The sequence below is a fragment of the Pseudophryne corroboree genome, chromosome 4 (genome assembly GCF_028390025.1).
Source record: "Pseudophryne corroboree isolate aPseCor3 chromosome 4, aPseCor3.hap2, whole genome shotgun sequence".
In the NCBI taxonomy this organism is placed as follows: domain Eukaryota; kingdom Metazoa; phylum Chordata; class Amphibia; order Anura; family Myobatrachidae; genus Pseudophryne; species Pseudophryne corroboree.
The window spans coordinates 55,022,009-55,045,143 of NC_086447.1; the positions used below are offsets into that span (position 1 = coordinate 55,022,009).

The 23,135-nt window shown below is 46.1% G+C and overlaps 1 protein-coding gene across 6 annotated transcripts in view; it reads left to right on the plus strand.

Moving 5' to 3' along the window:
* The window catches only part of NCOA1 (nuclear receptor coactivator 1), a 492,550-nt gene extending 470,517 nt beyond the window's left edge, over positions 1 to 22,033 (plus strand). For 4 of the 6 annotated variants that reach the window (XM_063915049.1, XM_063915047.1, XM_063915046.1 and 1 more), the window contains 8 exons: positions 3,453 to 3,603; positions 3,900 to 4,220; positions 4,451 to 4,552; positions 5,789 to 6,203; positions 9,099 to 9,273; positions 9,744 to 9,927; positions 17,076 to 17,168; positions 17,262 to 22,033. In XM_063915049.1, the coding sequence (XP_063771119.1) occupies positions 3,453 to 3,603; positions 3,900 to 4,220; positions 4,451 to 4,552; positions 5,789 to 6,203; positions 9,099 to 9,273; positions 9,744 to 9,927; positions 17,076 to 17,168; positions 17,262 to 17,432 (1,612 nt within the window). In that variant the 3' untranslated portion in view covers positions 17,433 to 22,033. The remainder of the gene's footprint in view (positions 1 to 3,452; positions 3,604 to 3,899; positions 4,221 to 4,450; positions 4,553 to 5,788; positions 6,204 to 9,098; positions 9,274 to 9,743; positions 9,928 to 17,075; positions 17,169 to 17,261) is intronic. The other 2 variants (XM_063915050.1, XM_063915052.1) reach the window with 1 other exon arrangement.
* Positions 22,034 to 23,135: the final 1,102 nt, after the last annotated feature.

A 23,135-nucleotide genomic window follows, 5' to 3' on the forward strand; every position in this document is an offset into this window, starting at 1 on the left:
CCCATGTTAGGGGTGTGGCCAGTCTGCAGAGGGGGTGTGGCCTGCCACCTCATTGGTTTGACTAACCATTAGAGTGCAATGTCTGGGCCCCTTCATAAATATTAACAGTAAATTCAGCTGCTGCATGCATGATAATGTACCAGAGTAATAACAGCAATGCACTGTAGAAAATACACCATAGTCCAGTATAAGGTAACATATGTATAATGTATAATTCAAGTGCACAGTCTCGAACCTGATCCTTAGAGCAGGAGGTGGGGGCCCCAGGCAGTAGGGCCCACCGGTGGTTTCCCCTGTACCCCTGTGGGCCAGTCCAAGCCTGCATATATGTAGCAAGACTATAGACGCGGCGTTGTCATTATTATATAGCCCCCCAGTTGTCGCTCAGCTCCCACAGCGCTCAGCCAGGAGCTACAGAACTCTTAAAAGTTGATATTTTACGGTCTTTAACACGTCGTCCTGGCAACCCCCCCAAAAATGCAGGGCGCCTGATAAGGGCCCGCTGCAGGGCGCCTGATAGGGGCCCGCTGCACTCTTTCTCATACTTTTTATAAAGTTTTTAAAGTTTATAGCGTATGAAACAAGCCCGGAGACACTGCGTAGCATCCTCCGATGACAGCAGCGCTGCTGGTGCGCCTGCTGTGCCCCCGGCTGGTGCCAAGGCAGCGAAGGAGTTAAGCCAGCGGGCAGAGCGGAGGTGGGACGTATTTGTTCTACCTTACACAGCCGCTCTGGCATTTGTTTTTCTATTTCCAGCACTGGGCCCCCACATCTGGTACTCATCTATCACTAAAAGGATAAATATTTCTAGTCCGGGGGAACCGTGCGCTCCGCGTATTTGCTATCAAAGCCGCCTTCTGTTTTCCTAGCACATTGCAGTATTTTATTAGCCAAAATGATCCTGGGTGTAATTAGATTTTTTTTTTTTTGGAGTCTTATACCTTTTATTCAACACACACAGGAATTACCTAGACTGTACATGTTGTTGTGTAGGAGCTCCGAGGCCCCTGGGTCAACTGTGACCTATTTAATTCTTTACATATGAAGATTTATGGGCGACTTGCAGAACGGACAGAAACCTGGTTTGCCGCGGTAACGCGTTTAACCCTCGCAGTCTGAGCTGAGAATGGTACCACATGGCATCAAGGCGACCCTTCAGCGGGTGGCTAGGTAATATAGAGGTCTATTTACTAAGCCTTGGAGAGAGATAAAGTAGATGGAGATAAAGGGGGACATTTACTAAGCAGTGATAAAAGTGGAGAAGGGAGCCAGTGGAGAAGTTGCCCATGGCAACCAATCAGCTGCTCTGTATATTTTTATAGTATGCAAATTATAAATGTTACGTCAATGCTGATTGGTTGCCATGGGCAACTTCTCCACTGGCTCACTTCTCCACTTTTATCACTGCTTAGTAAATGTCCCCCCAAAGTACCAGCCAACCAGCTCCTAGCTGTCATTTTCAAAGCCAGCCTGTCACATTACAGGAGCTGATTGGCTGGTACTTTAGCTCCGTCCACTTTATCTCTCTCCAAGGATTAGTAAATAGACCCCATAGCCACCTACTATTATCTGTGTAACACATCTAACGCCTGTAACACAAGCGGTCTCATGCAGCGCCATCGTAGCAGCAGGGGTGCGGAGTTACTCCAGTCTCTAGGAGTCTTTACCTTGAACGCTCTCCCTGAGTAATGGGTGACAGGAGAGTCTCTCAGGTGTTTGCAGGAAGGACTGTTGCATGTGTTGGTGGGACGGCATTACGTGGTGAGGCATATGACCGCAGCCTGTGATTACTCCATGAGTACCGTAGCGCATTTGTGAGATCTCACAGCCCTGTAGCAGCGTAACAATCTGAAAGCCATGTAAATCTCACATTTGCCTTATGACTGAGCCCACAAGCCCCAGTAATTCTGCTGGTAATAATCCATTTCTCTCCTTGGGGCCTCAGTAGATGTGTTTCCCTCTGCACCGTGATTTGCGACTGCGCACTGCACTGCCAGGAGGCCATGACAAAAGCCTCATGCATTGCATAGCTGTTCCCGAGTATTACAGAGTAACTCTATGGGCGGTATTCAAGTGATATATCACGCCCAATCTCCTTTCTAAAGTGATCACCGTTATCGGGCATAGCCCACCCATAGTAATCAGGTTTAGCTGTGTAAAGGGTAGGGCGCCTTCGCTATCCTGGGGGTAGCGAGCTGAAATAATTACACCACGGCCATCAGCAGAAACAGAATGGGTGTGAAAGGGGGTGAAAAGAATTGAATACCGCCCGTGTCTGTGGTATGACCAACGCGTTTCACACCTGTCAGCCAGCTGGCGTACGAATCAATCCTGGGGCAGCGTTGGAAGGCAACACATCTTATTTTCTGTATATCCCCATAAACCCCACTTCATTTACATAAGTCCGGTTCTGTTATTTTTAGTGCTCGGAGATGGCCGGCACTTGTCTTGCCACCTATCTAGTGACGGGCAACAGGCGGTCTGTCGTGCCCCATGTGCCTTCGTCCGCAGCTCTAGTTTTCAGCTTGATGCTTCATCCACGGCCCTAGCTCTTATTAAACAAGTGGGTGGGGAAGGCTGCGGGGTGCCTTAAGGGAAAGCAGGAGGTCTGAGGGAAGTGTTGGGATAATTAGGATTCTTAAGGGCTGGGGAGTTACGTGTGAGTGGGCATGTGGGGTGTTCTGTGGCGAGGGTTGGGTGCAAGTGGTATACCGTGTCCCTTGTCTTTCCTAGTGAAATGGCGGGTGAGGGAGAGCACGATGACTTGATTCTCAACGAAACGCGTCAGCATAGCCCCACCCCCTCTGCCTGATGATGTCAGTCGCCCCACAGTGGCCTGTGCTTCTCCTTTTCTGGGAGTTCTCCTGGAGGGGAAAGAGAAAATTATAGGCAAGGATGGGTGACAGACGTACTTTCATGAATATATTATTCCATTGAAAGCAGAGGCATTTGGTGATTTGCTGCTCAGTTATGGAGGTTTTTCCGGTCACGGAGGCTCTCGGTGATATCTGCTGCAACCGGCAAAGTCATTTGTTTGGTAGTGTTTTTTTTATTTTTGTTTTCTTAAATTGGTATCTCAAGGTTTTATGTTTTGCCAGTAGCGATTTATGCTATAGTGGGGAAAAAAATGCAGATTTAAAATAAATAATAAGAATTACCTGTAAACCTGCTATAAACTCTATCTCACTCTTTCATGCAACAACGGTGTCTTAGCTGCTATGGAGAAAATATCCTGTTGGTCTCAGCGGTATAATCAGTGAAACGCGTAGAGCTGCTCAATTCTAACGCCCTGCCTAGGTCTTATCTGCACCCACTAGCTGCCCCCGTCCCCTCATCCCCAGACTAAAGACCATATGGTCGGTTACATCATGGGGTATGGGGCAGTGACCTCTTCCACGCCGGCTGTGTCCACAGCCCCCATATATATGTTATTGTCTCTTCTCCTTCTGCAGGATTGATGACTTTCTGTGCCCCCCAACCACCATGGAGGGACAGAATGACGAGAAGATCTTACTGGAGCAGCTGGTGTCCTACCTCAATGGCAAAGATGAGAATGAACTGGCTGAGTTAGACCGAGCCCTAGGGATAGACAAGCTGGTTCAGGTATGGCGGGTCTGGCTGGGTTAGGGTTGGGGGGGTGTGGATAGTCCTCTCTCAGGACCGTGGGTGTTAGATAACAGGAAGTGTGGCAATGTGTGGTTCCTGTCACTTTTACCGCAACATTACTGACACCATGATGTCATAACTATTCAGTTATATCTCATGACATCACTGCCAGCTACACATAATAATAATAATAATAATAATACTACTACATTATACTCATGTATTTTATGTAGAGTGCAATGAGTGGTAGTTCACCTGTATAATAACAGCGGCATGTATGTTGTGTTCTGCAGGGAGGTGGCCTGGACGTGGTCAATGACAGGTTCTCCCAGCAGCCCTCTGTAGCTCCAGTCCTAATGGAACAGAAGCCTGGATTGTATCAGCAGCCCTATCCCTCTGGCTCCCACAACCCCGGCCTCTCCGGACCCTTCTCCAGCATGGTCAGACAGAAGACCACATTTGGGCCTGTGCAAGTTCAGGTGCCACCTCTTCAGCAGCGAGGGTCCTATCCAAATAGCATGAACATGCAACCTCGGCAAACGCTGGCCCGGCCAGGGACGGCCTCCAACCAGCTCCGTCTGCAGCTGCAGCAGCGGTTACAGGGACAGCAGCAGGTAAGGACACTCAATGGGACTTGTTGTACCTCATGAGTGCACCGTAGAGGTTCCACATTGTAACCGAATGTGATGTCTCCCGCGATTTCCTCCCAACAGTCCCTGATGACTAAATAACACCTGCTAGAATCCCCTCTGTGCCCCACCTGTAAACACTGATGACCCCGTATCAGGAGCCTGGGGTTCGGCATTACATCTGACGCTGAATTATGTTTGTTTTGCGTTTATAGATTGTACACCAGAATCGGCAAGCCATACTCAGTCAGTTTGGTGTCGGAAACGCGGTTCCCATGGTGATGAGACCGGGCATGCAACAAGCCATCGCACCCCAGGTAAGGGTAAGCGGCCCAGCTGGTGAGCAGTCTGGGACTTGTGCTTCCACAAAAGGTGGCGTACCACAGGTTGTGTACCTCTGCATTAAAGATGGTGCATCTAATACATTTTCTACAATAGAGATTTAAATGTGAGATATATGTAAAAAGTTTTAATTTGCATATGGGCAAAATCATGCTGCACTGCAGGTGGGGCACATGTAACGTGTGCAGAGATATTAGGTTTATGTGGGGTGTGTCCAAACTCAAATCTAAATTGCAGTGTAAAATTAAAGCTGTCTAACATTTGTGGGCTACATGCAAATGCAGCCAGTACTTACTCTGCACAGAAACAATATAAATGTATTTCCTTACTTGCATGGCGACATGTTTTGTTCTAAATACAAAGTTATGTGTTTTTTCTGCCTTGCTTCCAAATCTGAAGCAGACTCTCTGTGCAGAAATTCTGTGGAGTCCAGGAAAGTTTATATAGTATCCAGGAGGAGTCAGCTTGGCTTCTGATTGGTCAGCAGTGCAGGCGGCTTACTATTGACTACTAGAAAAGCAGCTGCCATCCGATTACAGTCATGGCGTCTCTTAAAATTTCAGCCGATGATTGTTAAAAACGATCCAGACAAAAGCTGGATCCTGTAACACAAAGGGTAATTCATTGTGCGTGTGCCAAGGTGCTTTTGCGATGCCACTCACCGCGAAGATTTATTTGCAGAGTCATTGGCAAGGGGGGACTTTTTGGGGGAGGTAAAAAGGATTGGCGACAAAAACTCAGGAGTGTAGCAAACTGTTTTCGTGACATGACTCAGCGTGCAACTGCGGTCCCATACACAGAAAACATGGCAACTGCATCGCAGCTCCTGCGGGATGTTCCACACATTTGTGTCATGGTTGCGTATGTGTATGCAGTTGCTCATATGTTGCGATGGCTCCGATTGCGTCGTTTTGAATGTCCGTAGCTGCGTAGGGGCACTTACCTACCAAGCCAGCAATGCTTCAGTGCTGCTCTGTGTACACGTCCACTGCTGATCTGCTTCAAGCAAGCTGCGTTGTTGTCGATGCCCCTCCCCTCGGTACTCAGTGTGTGGGATAGGGATGATCACAGGGGAGGGGCATCGACAACAAGGCCGTACTGGACAGGCCACCGCTGCAGCATTGATGGCTGTGGGGGACTAAGGGGGTTGGGAAACTGATGAAACTGTGGTAACCAGGTTAGTAATACCTCGTATGTGTTTTTCTCACCAGCCTCCGCTAAATGCTCAGATGCTCGCTCAGCGACAACGGGAACTGTACAGCCAGCAGCACCGGCAGCAGCAACTCATGCAGCAGAGAGCCTTACTGATGAGGCAGCAGAGCTTCGGGAACAGCCACCCGGGGGCAGCGGGTCTCCCCGTCACTATGGGGGCCGCCAGGCTCCCACAAGGCCCCCCACAGCAGTTCCCTTACCCCCACAGCTATGGTACAAACCCAGGGAACCCACCTCCGTCAACCAGCCCCTTCTCACCTTTAGCCACGACCCCAGAGGCCTCACTGCCAAACCGCGGAGGGGCCAGCCGAGGCGGTATGGTGAACAGAGGCATGATGGGAAATGTCACAGGGCAGTTCGGCTCTGGGATGAATCCTCAGATGCAGCAAAATGTCTTTCAGTACTCGACGACAGGTAAACACAGGAGCGATGACATACCGCAGCTATTGCTATACTCCCTGTGTGTCCTATAGTGCCATCAGAGAGCATGGCGTTGTACAAGCTGCACTTTATTAGTTTGGGATTGCATGTAAACTCACACAAGCTATGGTGATCTGTTAAACATGATCTATGCGTCAGTGTAAACAGAGCTGTCCTTGCTCTCTATGTTTACAGCCCGGTACACAGGGAAATGGTGTGCAAAAACTGCGATTTCCAGCAGTTCCATAAACGTGTCATTCTCACTATGAGTACCTATATACAGTGCAGAACAGCAGCTCAGCCCTGGATACGGGAATCTACAGCCGGATGCAGATGGATTAAGGGAATGTGCCCCTATAGCTCAGGATGCTACGTCAGTTAGGTTAGATGCAGTTCCGCTGTTATACGCTGAGTTATGAGGCGTTACGCTGCTCCCTATAGCTCAGGATGCTACGTCAGTTAGGTTAGATGCAGTTCTGCTGTTATACGCTGAGTTATGAGGCGTTACGCTGCTCCCTATAGCTCAGGATGCTACGTCAGTACAGTTGGATGCAGTTCCGCTGTTATACGCTGAGTTATGAGGAGTTACGCTGCTCCCTATAGCTCAGAATGTAATGTCAGTACAGTTGGATGCAGTTCCGCTGTTATACGCTGAGTTATGAGGTGTTACGCTGCTCCCTATAGCTCAGGATGCTACGTCAGTTATGTTGGATGCAGTTCCGCTGTTATACGCTGAGTTATGAGGCGTTACGCTGCTCCCTATAGCTCAGGATGCTACGTCAGTTATGTTGGATGCAGTTCCGCTGTTATACGCTGAGTTATGAGGAGTTACGCTGCACCCTATAGCTCAGGATGCTACGTCAGTTATGTTGGATGCAGTTCCGCTGTTATACGCTGAGTTATGAGGAGTTACGCTGCTCCCTATAGCTCAGGATGCTACGTCAGTTAGGTTAGATGCAGTTCTGCTGTTATATGCCGAGTTATGAGGTGTTACGCTGCTCCCTATAGCTCAGGATGCTACGTCAGTTATGATGGATGCAGTTCCGCTGTTATACGCTGAGTTATGAGGCGTTACGCTGCACCCTATAGCTCAGGATGCTACGTCAGTATAGTTGGATGCAATTCCGCTGTTATACGATGAGTTATGAGGAGTTACGCTGCACCCTATAGCTCAGGATGCTACGTCAGTTATGTTGGATGCAGTTCCGCTGTTATACGCTGAGTTATGAGGAGTTACGCTGCTCCCTATAGCTCAGGATGCTACGTCAGTTAGGTTAGATGCAGTTCTGCTGTTATACGCCGAGTTATGAGGCGTTACGCTGCTCCCTATAGCTCAGGATACTACATCAGTGCAGGTGGATGCAGTTCCGCTGTTATACGCTGAGTTATGAGGCGTTACGCTGCTCCCTATAGCTCAGGATGCTACGTCAGTTAGGTTAGATGCAGTTCTGCTGTTATACGCCGAGTTATGAGGCGTTACGCTGCTCCCTATAGCTCAGGATGCTACGTCAGTTAGGTTAGATGCAGTTCCGCTGTTATACGCTGAGTTATGAGGTGTTACGCTGCTCCCTTTAGCTCAGGATGCTACGTCAGTACAGTTGGATGCAGTTCCGCTGCTTTTACGCTGCGTTATGAGGAGTTACGCTGCTCCCTATAGCTCAGGATACTACGTCAGTGCAGTTGGATACAATTCCGCTGTTATACGCTGGGTTATGAGGAGTTACGCTGCTCCCTATAGCTCAGGATGCTACGTCAGTTAGGTTAGATGCAGTTCTGCTGTTATACGCTGAGTTATGAGGTGTTACGCTGCACCCTATAGCTCAGGATACTATGTCGGTACAGTTGGATGAGGTTCCGCTGCTATACGCTGAGTTATGAGGCGTTGCGCTGCACCCTATAGCTCAGGATACTACGTCAGTACAGTTGGATGCAGTTCCGCTGTTATACGCTGAGTTATGAGGTGTTACGCTACTCCCTTTAGCTCAGGATGCTACGTCAGTTAGGTTAGATGCAGTTCCGCTGTTATACGCTGAGTTATGAGGTGTTACGCTGCTCCCTTTAGCTCAGGATGCTACATCAGTACAGTTGGATACAATTCCGCTGTTATACGCTGAGTTATGAGGCGTTACGCTGCTCCCTATAGCTCAGGATACTACATCAGTGCAGGTGGATGCAGTTCCGCTGTTATACGCTGAGTTATGAGGCGTTACGCTGCTCCCTATAGCTCAGGATGCTACGTCAGTTAGGTTAGATGCAGTTCCACTGTTATACGCTGAGTTATGAGGAGTTACGCTGCTCCCTATAGCTCAGGATGCTACGTCAGTACAGTTGGATACAATTCCGCTGTTATACGCTGAGTTATGAGGCGTTACGCTGCTCCCTATAGCTCAGGATACTACATCAGTGCAGGTGGATGCAGTTCCGCTGTTATACGCTGAGTTATGAGGCGTTACGCTGCTCCCTATAGCTCAGGATGCTACGTCAGTTAGGTTAGATGCAGTTCCGCTGTTATACGCTGAGTTATGAGGAGTTACGCTGCTCCCTATAGCTCAGGATGCTACATCAGTACAGTTGGATGCAATTCCGCTGTTATACGCTGAAGAGCGGCATATAATAAGGCAGCATTTAGGTCTACCCCTGAGGGTGGGTGTAACCGCAGCCGTGAGGTACAACAGGGCTGATTTCCATTTTACATGACGTATATACGTGTGTGACCTTCAGGGACATGGGTAAAGGCAGCGCTGTTCATGTTAACCCTTTCACGACCAGTAATATGAACACGGACTGAGCAGCGCACCATGGTATCTTCTGTCCGTTGTTGTAGGTGTCTGAAGGTTGTTCTGCTGTTCCAGTGATCTCATGCTGTAGGTCTGTCTCTGTCGCCTGCAGGTATTAGCCAGCAGGGGGATCCATCCTTCGCACCATCTCTGAGCCCCACCAGTCCCTTGATGTCCCCTCGCATCACCCCTTCCCAGAGCCCCATGCTCCAGCAGACGCCGTCCACCCCTGGGTACCAGTCACCTGACCTGAAGAGCTGGCAGCAGAGCACGATGGGAAGCTCAAGGTATGAAGGGAGGTGGGGGGGGCAAAGCTCTCCCTCGATATGGCTACATGAATAAGAGTTTTGAGTCCACACACAAAATGTCCACCTGCCTTGAGAACTCTACCGCTCTCCACAGCAATGATTGGGTGGGAAGGAAACGTTCATCGAAAATTGATAGGGGTAATAAATTAATATAGTTTTAATGAAGTGACCAAAGTCTCCAATTGGGAAATTAAGTATTAGTTCCATGCTCATATAACCAGCATGTAATCACTAAGTATCGCTGAATTGGAGATAGAATTGCGTCTGGTTATCCAGCACATCTTGCCATAAGTAAGGAAGCTGAGAGGGGACAAACACGCTGTTTTGTATACCTCTGCTGAAGTACTGCATAGACCAACACTACACTCCTCCCGTCACCATACCAAATAGTAAGTGTAGTTCCTGCAATACTGTAATATAACCATACAATGTACATCTTACATCCATAGCGTCTTTGGGCAGGCGGGACAGACCCAGTCCGCACCAGGCCAGCAAGGAATGTACAACAACATGAGCATCACTGTGTCTATGGGAGGAGGCAACTCCGGGGTGCAGAATGTCAACCAGATGACAGGGCAGGTGCAGATGAGTTCCCTGCCGATGCAGACCATGAGCGGAATGTGCACGGATCAGGTCAGTGACGTGGGCCAGGTGTAACGTGTGTACACGTATGTGTCATTAATAGAGACCTGCAGTGCAGCGAAGTGGCAGTGTAGCTGTGGTAGCAGTGCAGTGAGGTGGCAGTGTAGCTATGGTAGCAGTGCAGTAAGGTGGCAGTGTAGCTATGGTAGCAGTGCAGTGAGGTGGCAGTGTAGCTGTGGTAGCAGTGCAGTGAGGTGGCAGTGTAGCTGTGGTAGCAGTGCAGTGAGGTGGCAGTGTAGCTGTGGAAGCAGTGCAGTGAGGTGGCAGTGTAGCTATGGTAGCAGTGCAGTGAGGTGGCAGTGTAGCTATGGTAGCAGTGCAGTGAGGTGGCAGTGTAGCTGTGGTAGCAGTGCAGTGAGGTGGCAGTGTAGCTGTGGTAGCAGTGCAGTGAGGTGGCAGTGTAGCTATGGTAGCAGTGCAGTGAGGTGGCAGTGTAGCTATGGTAGCAGTGCAGTGAGGTGGCAGTGTAGCTGTGGTAGCAGTGCAGTGAGGTGGCAGTGTAGCTGTGGTAGCAGTGCAGTGAGGTGGCAGTGTAGCTATGGTAGCAGTGCAGTGAGGTGGCAGTGTAGCTGTGGTAGCAGTGTAGTGAGGTGGCAGTGTAGCTATGGTAGCAGTGCAGTGAGGTGGCAGTGTAGCTGTGGTAGCAGTGCAGTGAGGTGGCAGTGTAGCTGTGGTAGCAGTGTAGTGAGGTGGCAGTGTAGCTATGGTAGCAGTGCAGCGAGATGGCAGTGTACATACGGTAGCAGAGTAGCGTAGCAAGGTGGCAGTGTACCTATGGTAGCAGTGCAACGAGATGGCTGTACGTATGACAGCAGAGTAGCGTAGCGAGGTGGCAGTGTACCTATGGTAGCAGTGCAGCGAGGTGGCAGTGTAGCTGTGGTAGCAGTGCAGTGAGGTGGCAATGTAGCTGTGGTAGCAGTGTAGTGAGGTGGCAGTGTAGCTATGGTAGCAGTACAGCGAGATGGCAGTGTACGTATGGTAGCAGAGTAGCGTAGCGAGGTGGCAGTGTAGCTATGGTAGCAGTGCAGCGAGGTGGCAGTGTACCTATGGGAGCAGAGTAGTGAGGTGTCAGTATAGCTATGGTAGCAGAGTAGTGAGGTGGCAGTGTACCTATGGTAGCAGAGTAGTGAGGTGGCAGTGTACCTATGGGAGCAGAGTAGTGAGGTGGCAGTGTACCTATGGTAGCAGAGTAGTGAGGTGTCCGTGTCCCTATGGGAGCAGTGTAGTGAGGTGTCAGTATAGCTGTGGTAGCAGAGTAGCAAGGTGGCAGTGTACCTATGGTAGCTGTGTAGTGAGGCAGCAGTATACCTATGGTAGCAGGGCAGTGTGGGGTACAGTGTAGCTATGGTAGCAGAGTTGCTAGGTGGCAGTGTACCTATGGTAGCTGTGTAGTGAGGCAGCAGTGTACCTATGGTAGCAGAGTAGCGAGGTGGCCAGTTACCTATGGCAGCAGTGCAGCGAGGTGGCAGTGTACCTATGGTAGCAGGGCAGCGTGGGGGACAGTGTAGCTATGGTAGCAGTGTTGCGAGGCTGCTGTGTACTTATGGTAGCAGAGTAGCAAGGTGACTGGGTACCTATGGTAGAAGTGCAGTGAGGATGCAGTGTGCCTATTTTAGCAGAGTAGCGAGGCCTCAGTGTACTTATGGTAGCAGAGTAGCAAGGCCTCAGTGTACCTATGGTAGCAGAGTAGCGAGGTGGCAGTGTAGCTATGCTTGCAGTGTAGCTATGGTGGCAGTGTACCTATGGTAGCAGAGTAGCAAGGCCTTAGTGTAGCTATGGTTGCAGTACAGTGTGTGTGTGTGTGTATGAGGGGGGGGGGCAGTGTAGCTATGGTAGCAGAGTAGCAAGGCCTCAGTGTAGCTATGGTTGCAGTACAGTGTGTGTGGGGGTGGGGGGGCAGTGTAGCTATGGCAGCAGTGCAGCATGGGGGGCAGTGTAGCTATGGCAGCAGTGCAGCGAGGCGGCAGTGTACCTATGGTAGCAGTCCAGTGAGGTGGTTGTGTCCCTATGGGAGCAGTGTAGCGAGACAGCAGTGTAGCTATGGTAGCTGAGTAGTGAGGTAGCAGTGCAGCTAGGTGGCAGTGTACCTATGGTAGCGGAGTAGTGAGGCCTCAGTGTAGCTAAGGTAGCAGTGCAGCGAGGCAGCAGTGTAAGTATGATAGCATTGTAGCTATGGTAGCAGTGCAGCGAGGTGGCAGTGTAGCTATGGTAGCAGTGCAGTTATAATAACAGTGTAGCTATGATGACAGTGTACCTATGGTAGTAGTGCAGTTATGATAGCAGTGTAACTATGATAGCAGTGTAGCTATGGTAGCAGTGTAGCAATGGTAGCAGTGTAGCAATGGTAGCAGTGTAACTATGATAGCAGTGTAGCTATGGTAACAGTGCAGTTATGGTAGCAGTGTAGCAATGGTAGCAGTGTAGCTAAGATAGCAGTGTAGCTATGGTAACAGTGCAGTTATGATAGCAGTGTAGCAATGGTAGCAGTGTAACTATGGTAACAGTGCAGTTATGATAGCAGTGTAGCTATGGTAACAGTGTAACTATGATAGCAGTGTAGCAATGGTAGCAGTGTAACTATGATAGCAGTGTAGCTATTGTAGTAGTGTAGTTATGGTAGCAGTGTAGCTATGGTAACAGTGCAATTATGATAGAAGTGTAGCTATGGTAACAGTGCAGTTATGATAGCAGTGTAGCAATGATAGCAGTGTAGCTAAGATAGCAGTGCAGTTATGATAGAAGTGTAGCTATGGTAGCAGTGCAGTTATGATAGCAGTGTAGCAATGGTAGCAGTGCAGTTATGATAGCAGTGCAGTTATGATAGAAGTGTAGCTATGGTAACAGTGCAGTTATGATAGCAGTGTAGCAATGGTAGCAGTGCAGTTATGATAGCAGTGTAGCTATGGTAACAGTGTAACTATGATAGCAGTGTAGCAATGGTAGCAGTGTAACTATGATAGCAGTGTAGCTATTGTAGTAGTGTAGTTATGGTAGTAGTGTAACTATGATAGCAGTGTAGTTATGGTAGCAGTGTAGTTATGGTAACAGTGTAACTATGATAGCAGTGTAGCAATGGTAGCAGTGTAACTATGATAGCAGTGTAGCTATTGTAGTAGTGTAGTTATGGTAGCAGTGTAGCTATTGTAGTAGTGTAGCCATTGTAGTAGTGTAGCTATGGTAGCAGTGTAGCTATTGTAGTAGTGTAGTTATGGTAGCAGTGTAGCTATTGTAGTAGTGTAGCCATTGTAGTAGTGTAGCTATGGTAGCAGTGTAGCTATGGTAACAGTGTAACTATGATAGCAGTGTAGCAATGGTAGCAGTGTAACTATGATAGCAGTGCAGCTATTGTAGTAGTGTAGTTATGGTAGCAGTGTAACTATGATAGCAGTGTAGCTATTGTAGCAGTGCAGTTATGATAGCAGTGTAGCTATTGTAGTAGTGTAGTTATGGTAGCAGTGTAACTATGATAGCAGTTATGATAGCAGTGCAGTTATGATAGCAGTGTAGCTATTGTAGCAGTGCAGTTATGGTAGCAGTGTAACTATGATAGCAGTGTAGCTATGGTAGCAGTGCAGTTATGATAGCAGTGCAGTTATGATAGCAGTGTAGCTATTGTAGCAGTGTAGTTATGGTAGCAGTGTAACTATGATAGTGCAGTTATGATAGCAGTGTAGCTATGGTAACAGTGCAATTATGATAGAAGTGTAGCTATGGTAACAGTGCAGTTATGATAGCAGTGTAGCAATGATAGCAGTGTAGCTAAGATAGCAGTGCAGTTATGATAGAAGTGTAGCTATGGTAGCAGTGCAGTTATGATAGAAGTGTAGCTATGGTAACAGTGCAGTTATGATAGCAGTGTAGCAATGGTAGCAGTGCAGTTATGATAGCAGTGCAGTTATGATAGCAGTGTAGCTATGGTAACAGTGTAACTATGATAGCAGTGTAACTATGATAGCAGTGTAGCTATGGTAGCAGTGTAGCTATGGTAACAGTGTAGCAATGGTAGCAGTGTAACTATGATAGCAGTGTAGCTATTGTAGTAGTGTAGTTATGGTAGCAGTGTAGCTATTGTAGTAGTGTAGTTATGGTAGCAATGTAGCTATTGTAGTAGTGTAGTTATGGTAGCAGTGTAACTATGATAGCAGTGTAGCTATTGTAGTAGTGTAGTTATGATAGCAGTGTAGCAATGGTAGCAGTGCAGTTATGGTAGTAGTGTAGTTATGGTAGCAGTGTAACTATGACAGCAGTGTAGCTATTGTAGTAGTGTAGTTATGGTAGCAGTGTAACTATGACAGCAGTGTAGCTATTGTAGTAGTGTAGTTATGGTAGCAGTGTAGCTATTGTAGTAGTGTAGTTATGGTAGCAGTGTAACTATGACAGCAGTGTAGCTATTGTAGTAGTGTAGTTATGGTAGCAGTGTAACTATGACAGCAGTGTAGCTATTGTAGTAGTGTAGTTATGATAGCAGTGTAGCTATTGTAGTAGTGTAGTTATGGTAGCAGTGTAGCTATTGTAGTAGTGTAGTTATGGTAGCAGTGTAACTATGATAGCAGTGTAGCTATTGTAGTAGTGTAGTTATGGTAGCAGTGTAACTATGACAGCAGTGTAGCTATTGTAGTAGTGTAGTTATGGTAGCAGTGTAACTATGACAGCAGTGTAACTATTGTAGTAGTGTAGTTATTGTAGCAGTGTAACTATGATAGCAGTGTAGCTATTGTAGTAGTGTAGTTATGGTAGCAGTGTAACTATGGTAACAGTGCAGCTATTGCAGTAGTGTAGCTATGGTAGCAGTGCAGTTATGATTGAAGTGTAGCTATGGTAACAGTGCAGTTATGATAGAAGTGTAGCTATGGTAACAGTGCAGTTATGATAGCAGTGTAGCAATGGTAGCAGTGTAGCTAAGATAGCAGTGTAGCTATGGTAACAGTGCAGTTATGATAGCAGTGTAGCTATGGTAACAGTGTAACTATGATAGCAGTGTAGCAATGGTAGCAGTGTAGCTATGGTAGCAGTGTAGCTATGGTAGCAGTGTAGCTATGGTAGCAGTGTAGCAATGGTAGCAGTGTAACTATGATAGCAGTGTAGCAATGGTAGCAGTGTAACTATGATAGCAGTGTAGTTATGATAGCAGTGTAACTATGATAGCAGTGTAGTTATGGTAGCAGTGTAACTATGACAGCAGTGTAGCTATTGTAGTAGTGTAGTTATGGTAGCAGTGTGGCTATGGTAGCAGTGTAACTATGATAGCAGTGTAGCTATGGTAGCAGTGTAGTTATGATAGCAGTGTAACTATGATAGCAGTGTAGTTATGGTAGCAGTGTAACTATGACAGCAGTGTAGCTAATGTAGTAGTGTAGCAATGGTAGCAGTGTAGCAATGGTAGCAGTGTAACTATGATAGCAGTGTAACTATGGAGGTCATTCCGAGTTGTTCGCTCGCAAGGCGATTTTAGCAGAGTTGCTCACGCTAAGCCGCCGCCTACTGGGAGTGAATCTTAGCTTCTTAAAATTGCGAACGAAGTATTCGCAATATTGCGATTACAAACTTCTTAGCAGTTTCAGAGTAGCTTCAGACTTACTCGGCATCTGCGATCAGTTCAGTGCTTGTCGTTCCTGGTTTGACGTCACAAACACACCCAGCGTTCGCCCAGACACTCCTCCGTTTCTCCAGCCACTCCCGCGTTTTTCCCAGAAACGGAAGCGTTTTTTTCCCACACGCCCTTAAAACGGCCTGTTTCCGCCCAGAAACACCCATTTCCTGTCAATCACATTACGATCGCCGGAGCGAAGAAAAAGCCGTGAGTAAAAATACTACCTTCATAGCAAAATTACTTGGCGCAGTCGCAGTGCGGACATTGCGCATGCGCACTAAGCGAAAAAACACTGCGATGCGATGAAATTTACCGAGCGAACGACTCGGAATGAGGGCCTATGATAGCAGTGTAGCAATGGTAGCAGTGTAACTATGATAGCAGTGTAGCTATGGTAGCAGTGTAGTTATGATAGCAGTGTAACTATGACAGCAGTGTAGTTATGGCAGCAGTGTAACTATGACAGCAGTGTAGCTATTGTAGTAGTGTAGTTATGGTAGCAGTATAGCTATGGTAGCAGTGCAGTTATGATAGCAGTGTAGTTATGGTAGCAGTGTAACTATGGTAGCAGTGCAGTTATGATACCAGTGTAGTTATGGTAGCAGTGTAACTATGACAGCAGTGTAGCTATTGTAGTAGTGTAGTTATGGTAGCAGTGTAACTATGACAGCAGTGTAGCTATTGTAGTAGTGTAGTTATGGTAGCAGTGTAACTATGACAGCAGTGTAACTATTGTAGTAGTGCAGTTATGATAGCAGTGTAGCAATGGTAGCAGTGTAGCTATGGTAACAGTGCAGTTATGATAGTAGTGTAGCTATGGTAACAGTGTAACTATGATAGCAGTGTAGCTATGGTAGCAGTGTAGCAATGGTAGCAGTGTAAGTATGATAGCAGTGTAGCTATTGTAGTAGTGTAGTTATGGTAGCAGTGTAACTTTGATAGCAGTGTAGCTATTGTAGTTATGATAGCAGTGCAGTTATGATAGCAGTGTAACTATGATAGCAGTGCAGTTATGACAGCAGTGTAGCTATTGTAGCAGTGTAGTTATGGTAGCAGTGTAACTATGATAGCAGTGTAGCTATGGTAACAGTGCAGTTATACTAGCAGTGCAGCGAGGCGGCAGTGTAGCTATGGAAACAGGGAAATTACCTGACAATGGGGGTAATTCCAAGTTGATCGCAGCAGGATTTTTGTTAGCAATTGGGCAAAACCATGTGCACTGCAGGGGAGGCAGATATAACATGTGCAGAGAGAGTTAGATTTGGGTGTGGTGTGTTCAATCTGCAATCGAATTTGCAGTGTAAAAATAAAGCAGGCAGTATTTACCCTGCACAGAAATAAAATAACCCACCCAAATCTAACTCTCTCTGCACGTTATATCTGCCCCACCTGCAGTGCACATGGTTTTGCCCAACTGCTATCAAAAATCCTGCTGCGATCAACTTGGAATTACCCCCAATGAGAGAATATACCACACTATTACTGAATCCTATAAGTGAGCTGCTAAGCTGTCAGTCCCTCACTGACTTCCCTGGTGTCTTTATTACAGCAGGTGAACGATCCATCCCTGAGGCCCGGCGGACTTTACTGCAACCAACTCTCCTCAACAGATCTGCTCAAAACGGACCCAGACACGGGGCAGGTAAATTGAAAACTAGCCGACTTCTGGCCTACGGCTTCACATCGCTGATCCGTGTATTCTGTGCGTCTGAGTTCTCCCCCTTTATTCTGTCAGCAGGTACAGCAAGTGCAGGTGTTTGCAGATGTCCAGTGCACAGTGAACCTCGTGGGCGGGGATCCGTATCTGAACCAATCAGGATCGATGAACACACAGAAGAACACGCCCGGATCCCAGACGCCTCAGTCTCAGCAGAAGAGCCTCTTGCAGCAGCTGCTCACTGAATGACAGCTTGTCCAGATCAGGGCTTGTGACCACGACAGAGATGCAACGAGTAACACAGACGCTTCATAGAAGTACACATATATATATGCAACGTATATATGTCCTCTATTTTTGCAGACATGTTGGATTATCTCTTTAAACTGCAGCCATCCCTGCGAGTCGGAAGACTGCCAAGTAAGGATGATGTTGTTGACTGTCAGAAACGGAGAGGAGGAAAAAAAAAAAAAAAAGAGACAATGTTTGTCGGGTGGAATTTTTTTTTCCAATCCCCCTTAAGCCCCTTGCCCTCTTTGAATGGCGCTTAAATGGCGTTGGACGATTGGAGAGAGCTGCAGGGCCGGACAATCGGACCAATGGTCCCCTTTCGAGCCAAATGACAGATGAAACTTATTTTTGTACGCAGTTGCTGTGATGACACTGAACGGAACGGGCGCTATTTTTTTTTTTTTTTCTGGCGCCCGGATAGAATGTCGCAGAATGTCAGTTTCAGCTGGTTCTGTCACTGATGTGGAACCCGAGGATGAGAAGAGAGGAGGGTTCTGGGTAATTTACGGGTGGTGGGGATTGGGGGGAAAAAAGAGAGAGAAAAGTATATATATATATTATACCGAGGTAAAGCTCATCTTTGTTGCAGCTAAGGTGCATTTGTAGAGCTATTTCTGGCTTGTATGTACAATCATGTTTTTTAAGTGTGAGGCCTGCTTTGCGCACCTTTTTAGCGCGTTTTATACCCCTTCGTGCTGCTGGAGCAGCGGACATGGCAGCCTGCGCAATCTCCTGACGTTTGACAAATCTCTTGGAAAGACGGTGAAAATCTTTTCTTGGCTGCAAAAAATCACGGAGTTCATTTAAAGTGATTTTTCTGTTCAATTTTCTGCCCATGGCTGTATACAGGAAGGAAGTCAGTGAGATTTACCTGTGGGCGGCCTCCGATGCTCTGTCAGCCCTTCACCTCTCGCTATGTAAATTGGTATTCAGACACTGACCAACGTGGACCCTGCCACAGTACCTCAGCAAAGCCCACGAAAGCCAACTGCAGTTTTTGTAGCCTACTGAGGTAGGCCAAAGCCCACATTAAAGTATGACCCACCGGGCATCGGACCATGACATCCTGTAGGTGGGCGTCCATATCCTATAATGCTGAATATCACACGTCAGCCCTAAGTACATCCTGATAGAATTTAGCGCATAGTAGGAGCACACATACGGGGTCCTGCTGATTTGGGATCTATAAAGTTGGATATCTGTGAAAACGGACTGGAATGTTTGATGGGAATTGGCAAATTCCAGGAGAGCCGCCATAGATTGTGTCTCATGACAAGCTCGTAAGCATTCAATGGGCCACCACCAAATGTCATCTCTGATCAACTCCACTTTCTTTACCTTTCTGAATTTCAGTATTGCAACACAATTTCCATACGATATGATCTCCCGGTGATTCATTCCATAGATAAAAAGGCCACAAAAATGTACCAAATGACACCAAAATGTCCGAAAGACCAGCCAGATGCCCTGGGTCACACCTAGAATAGTAGGTGACGGTAGAGCTGCAGCGGCTCACCGGTTGCCTTCAGAATTTGCCTACTTCCGTTGGCATAATTAATTATTTTATTTTTTTTAATTTCAAAAATGAGTTTTGAAAATATTTTTTTCAAAAATATTTCTAGTTAATTTGCCCAGTGAAAATCATGAAGCACCTTACCACCCTCCATTAACGAGAGCTAACGCCTATATTAAACAGGAAGCCTAATTTTGAGTACCTCAACCCAACGTAGTTATCCAAATCATAATTAATCAATCAAACTACCAAACCCCCTCCCCCCCAAAAAAAAGAAAGAAAGACATCTGGAAATACTTCTTGCCTTCACCAGATGTGACCCAGTGCCCATGGCAGGAGTGGTTTCCCCCTATACACCCCCATAACAGCTTTGTTAGTTCCAAGTCAGGGACAAACGGATGTTGAGGCCATGAATTCCCCATCGCAATGGGGAAGCCGCATCTATGGTCTTCTTTAGAACAATAAATCTGACTCGTGGGATAGAAATGTCGGCTGCTGAGGTGTGGCTGGGCCGTCGCTGGAAGCGGGCTGCATTCTATGGAACAAATGACTATACAGCTGATTCTCTGACATCTGGACACCCAGAAACATTTCATGAGGGGACATCCGGGCCATAGACTGCCATATGTGCACCATCGGCCATCTTGTTTCTGCTGCAGTGGAAACCTGTGCGGTGACTATTCAATGCCCGGTTCATGCTATGGACACACAGATCATACAGGCTGTAGGCAGCAGACCGTATACTGGGCGATCTTGGGAACTGTTTCTCTACATTCGGCAAAAGGGAGTTAAAAAGGGCTCCAAAAATCAATAGAGCCCCTTGAAGGTATAACTGCAGTCGCGCGAGAAGGGCTGAGCTGAGAAACGTACCTACAACCTGGTGTACATACAGTCACCTATACCCATCGGCGCTAGCTGTGGGCCCATTGCCAGTTTGGCCCGGCCGCTATGCATCCTGACCATCACACGACGGAGTGGCTTGTCGTCTGTTGCCGCCAGCGGCGCTCAGACCTCTAGTAACCGCTTTCACCTGCTGCTAGGATATTGTATACCCTCCAGACTCGCCATTACTAAGTCCATAACAATGTAACCTATACTCAGGATATTCCTACTGCCTGTACCGCGGTACCTGGCAGCAGGAATCTGTATATTTTTATGTTGCTTTTCTTAAGAACAGGGCCTTCGACTTTATGTATTTTTTTTTGTTTGGTTTGTATTTTTATGATAGTTTTTTTTCCCCATTTACATGGAAGGAAATCTCTATTTACACTAGTATTTTTTTTCTTTTCTTGTTTTTTTAATTAGTTACATTTCGGAGAGAGCATAAAGGGCGTGTAATAGTCATTTTGTACATGTTGTTTTTATTCTGTGTATTGAATGTTCAGAGGCGCTGCCTTTTGTGGTTTCTGTTTCCCTGTATTACAAATGCTTACTACATATATCATCCCCAGTAGAAGAGGGGTGCGTACTGGGCTGGCCCTGTTGCCAGAGAGGGAACGGACAGGAGATATATAAACTTCAGCACAATTGTGCGCTTTACCTGTTTACAGGGGGAAGCAAAGTTTGGTGCAAGCTTGTCAGTTTACCAGATTATTTATATATATCATCACATTTCTGGTGTCCGAAAGGCTCTTCTTTGTAGACAGGTCTCACGAAAATATATAGAAGTCTATATAATGTCCCATCTTTGGCAACAGAACATATATATACAGTACGCATATAAAGGGCAGCGCCTGTAACAGCGCTTTAGTAACTAACTTTGTTACATTTGCTGCTGCAGATAAAACAATAGGCTTTATAAAATGCTCTGGATACAAATGCTTTATATAATGCTCCAGCAACAACTACTTTATATAATGCTCCGGATACAACAACTTATCGTTTTCCTTCTATGTGGTGAGGCGCCTTTCACTTTATCCAAAAACCTGACTTCTGAAACTTGTAAAATAACCAGCATGTCAAGATGTTTTTTTTATTTTACAGTGTTTTTTTTTATTTTATTATTATTTTATTTGCTCTAGTAAAGGGCCCTTGTTTCCAAGTCCTACTGCTAAATATTATACAAAAATAAAATAAAAAAAAGGAATAGTAAATACAAGGCCCATACCTTTTAACATTTCGGTAAATTGCTATATACAATTTTATTCTTACATTTTGAATCAAGATTCTTTAGCCAGCTGCTTTTTCGTAATGTAATAAGGTATGAAGATCAGTTTTGATTATTTTGTATCGCTATTGTTTCTTAAAAAAAAGAAAAAAAAGAAGAAAAAAAAAAAAAGAGTAAACATCAGGATTTTTCATATTACTCCCTTTAACAGGGGGGAAAAAAAAGTTACGCTTTTTTTTTTTCAGTTAAATAAAAATTTGTTCCCTTTAAAAAAAAAAAAGAAAAGAAAATGTTTTATATTTTGTTTGAGATAAACGCTGGCTACTATTGTAATGGACGAAGATAATTTATTGTAAAAAAAATTAAAATAAAATAAAATGAAAAAAATAAATAACTGATCTTGATTTTAATTTCCTAAGGAAAACTGCATAGTGAAGCGGAATTACAAAAAAAAAATTCAAGGTTTTGCTTCTATTTTTCTCTACGTAAACTTTGCTAGGAGTAAAGGAAAAAGAATGTACTGTAAAATGGAGAACTGAATGAAACCATACATCTCTGGATATGTCTTGTGAGGTGTTTGCCGATCAATGGATTTTTTTTTTTTTTTTTTTTTTTTAAGGTTTGCTCTAGAAAATGACAACTCTACTTTACAGGACAGTGACTTCTCTAGAAGCTTGTAACAATGCATTCACGGAAGAGGCGAGAATGTAAAGTGCCCTATGAACTCACCGTTTTCCACATACCTGTGGCATGTTGCTAAAAACAGTCATTTAGTTTGGAACACCTTCCCTGCCTGTACTGTTTTTGCAAACCCCACACCTTGCAGATCCTCCAGGCAGTGAAGTGGTTAAATAATACTGCTTTGTGCTGTTTATATTATTGGCTTGTTCAATGTTTAATTATTCTGTTTATTGTAAATAAAGTAATTTAAAATTCTGATGCTCATTCGATTTATTGTGAGAAAACTGCAGTTTAAACTCATCTCATTGTCCATTTATTAGGGATCGGTATGAAATACCTCCAATCAAAATACCGACGTTCAAAATCCCGACACCAATTGACCGATGGTCAAAATACCTACAAGGTCAAAATACCGACACGGACAAAATACCGACATTTAAAATGCCGACAGGTCAAAATACCGACATGCATTTTTTGATGTTTTTTTTGTGTGTATGTCGACATAAATCAACATGGACACCATATAAAGTGTACCGCGTCCGCTCGCCATGCTTCGGGCACGGTGCCTCGCTGCGCTCGGCACACTGTTATATTCCCCCTCCAGGTCCACTGGGATGGTAAAGTATGAACAAGTCGGTTTCAATGGAAAAAATCATGAAAAACTCATGTCGGTATTTTGACCTGTCGGCATTTTACATGTCGGTATTTTGACCTGGTCGGTATTTTAAATGTCGGTATTTTGACCTTGTCGGTATTTTGACCATCGGTCAATTGGTGTCGGGATTTTGAACGTCTGTATTTTGATTGGAGGTAAACTGACTGCATCCCATTTATTACACTAATGCGAGACTGCATTCGTCACCTGTCTGTCTGGGCGGTGTCTATTAGCCTCAAGATGATCAGACTACAGTGGTGCTAAAAAGTTGCATCCCCTTTAGAGCTTTCGGCAGAAGTATCTTCAGTCAGGAGCTTACAGTAATTGTTCAATAGTCTGCACATTGGCTTGGAGGAATGTTGGCCCATTCCGCTGTACAAAACTGCTCCACCTCATGGCTGTTGTATGTACACCACACTGCCACAACATTGGATTAAAGGCCTGGATCAGGGATGTACGTAAAACCCAATGGATTATACTGTACCTCTCCGATGGATAGGTACCTGCACATGTTCAGGACCCGTTTACCGCATGTACAGCACAGGTCCTGTGTCCTCGCACGCAGTGACCCAAAAGCCGCAGCCAGACTGACAGTCTACTGGCACTTGGGGGTGGGTGGAGCTGGCCAACGTTCCTAAAAATGGGCGCAGGTGGGTCTACGTTTTTCGGATGCAGATTCCCTGGCCCCAGCAGCTGGAAGGTAAC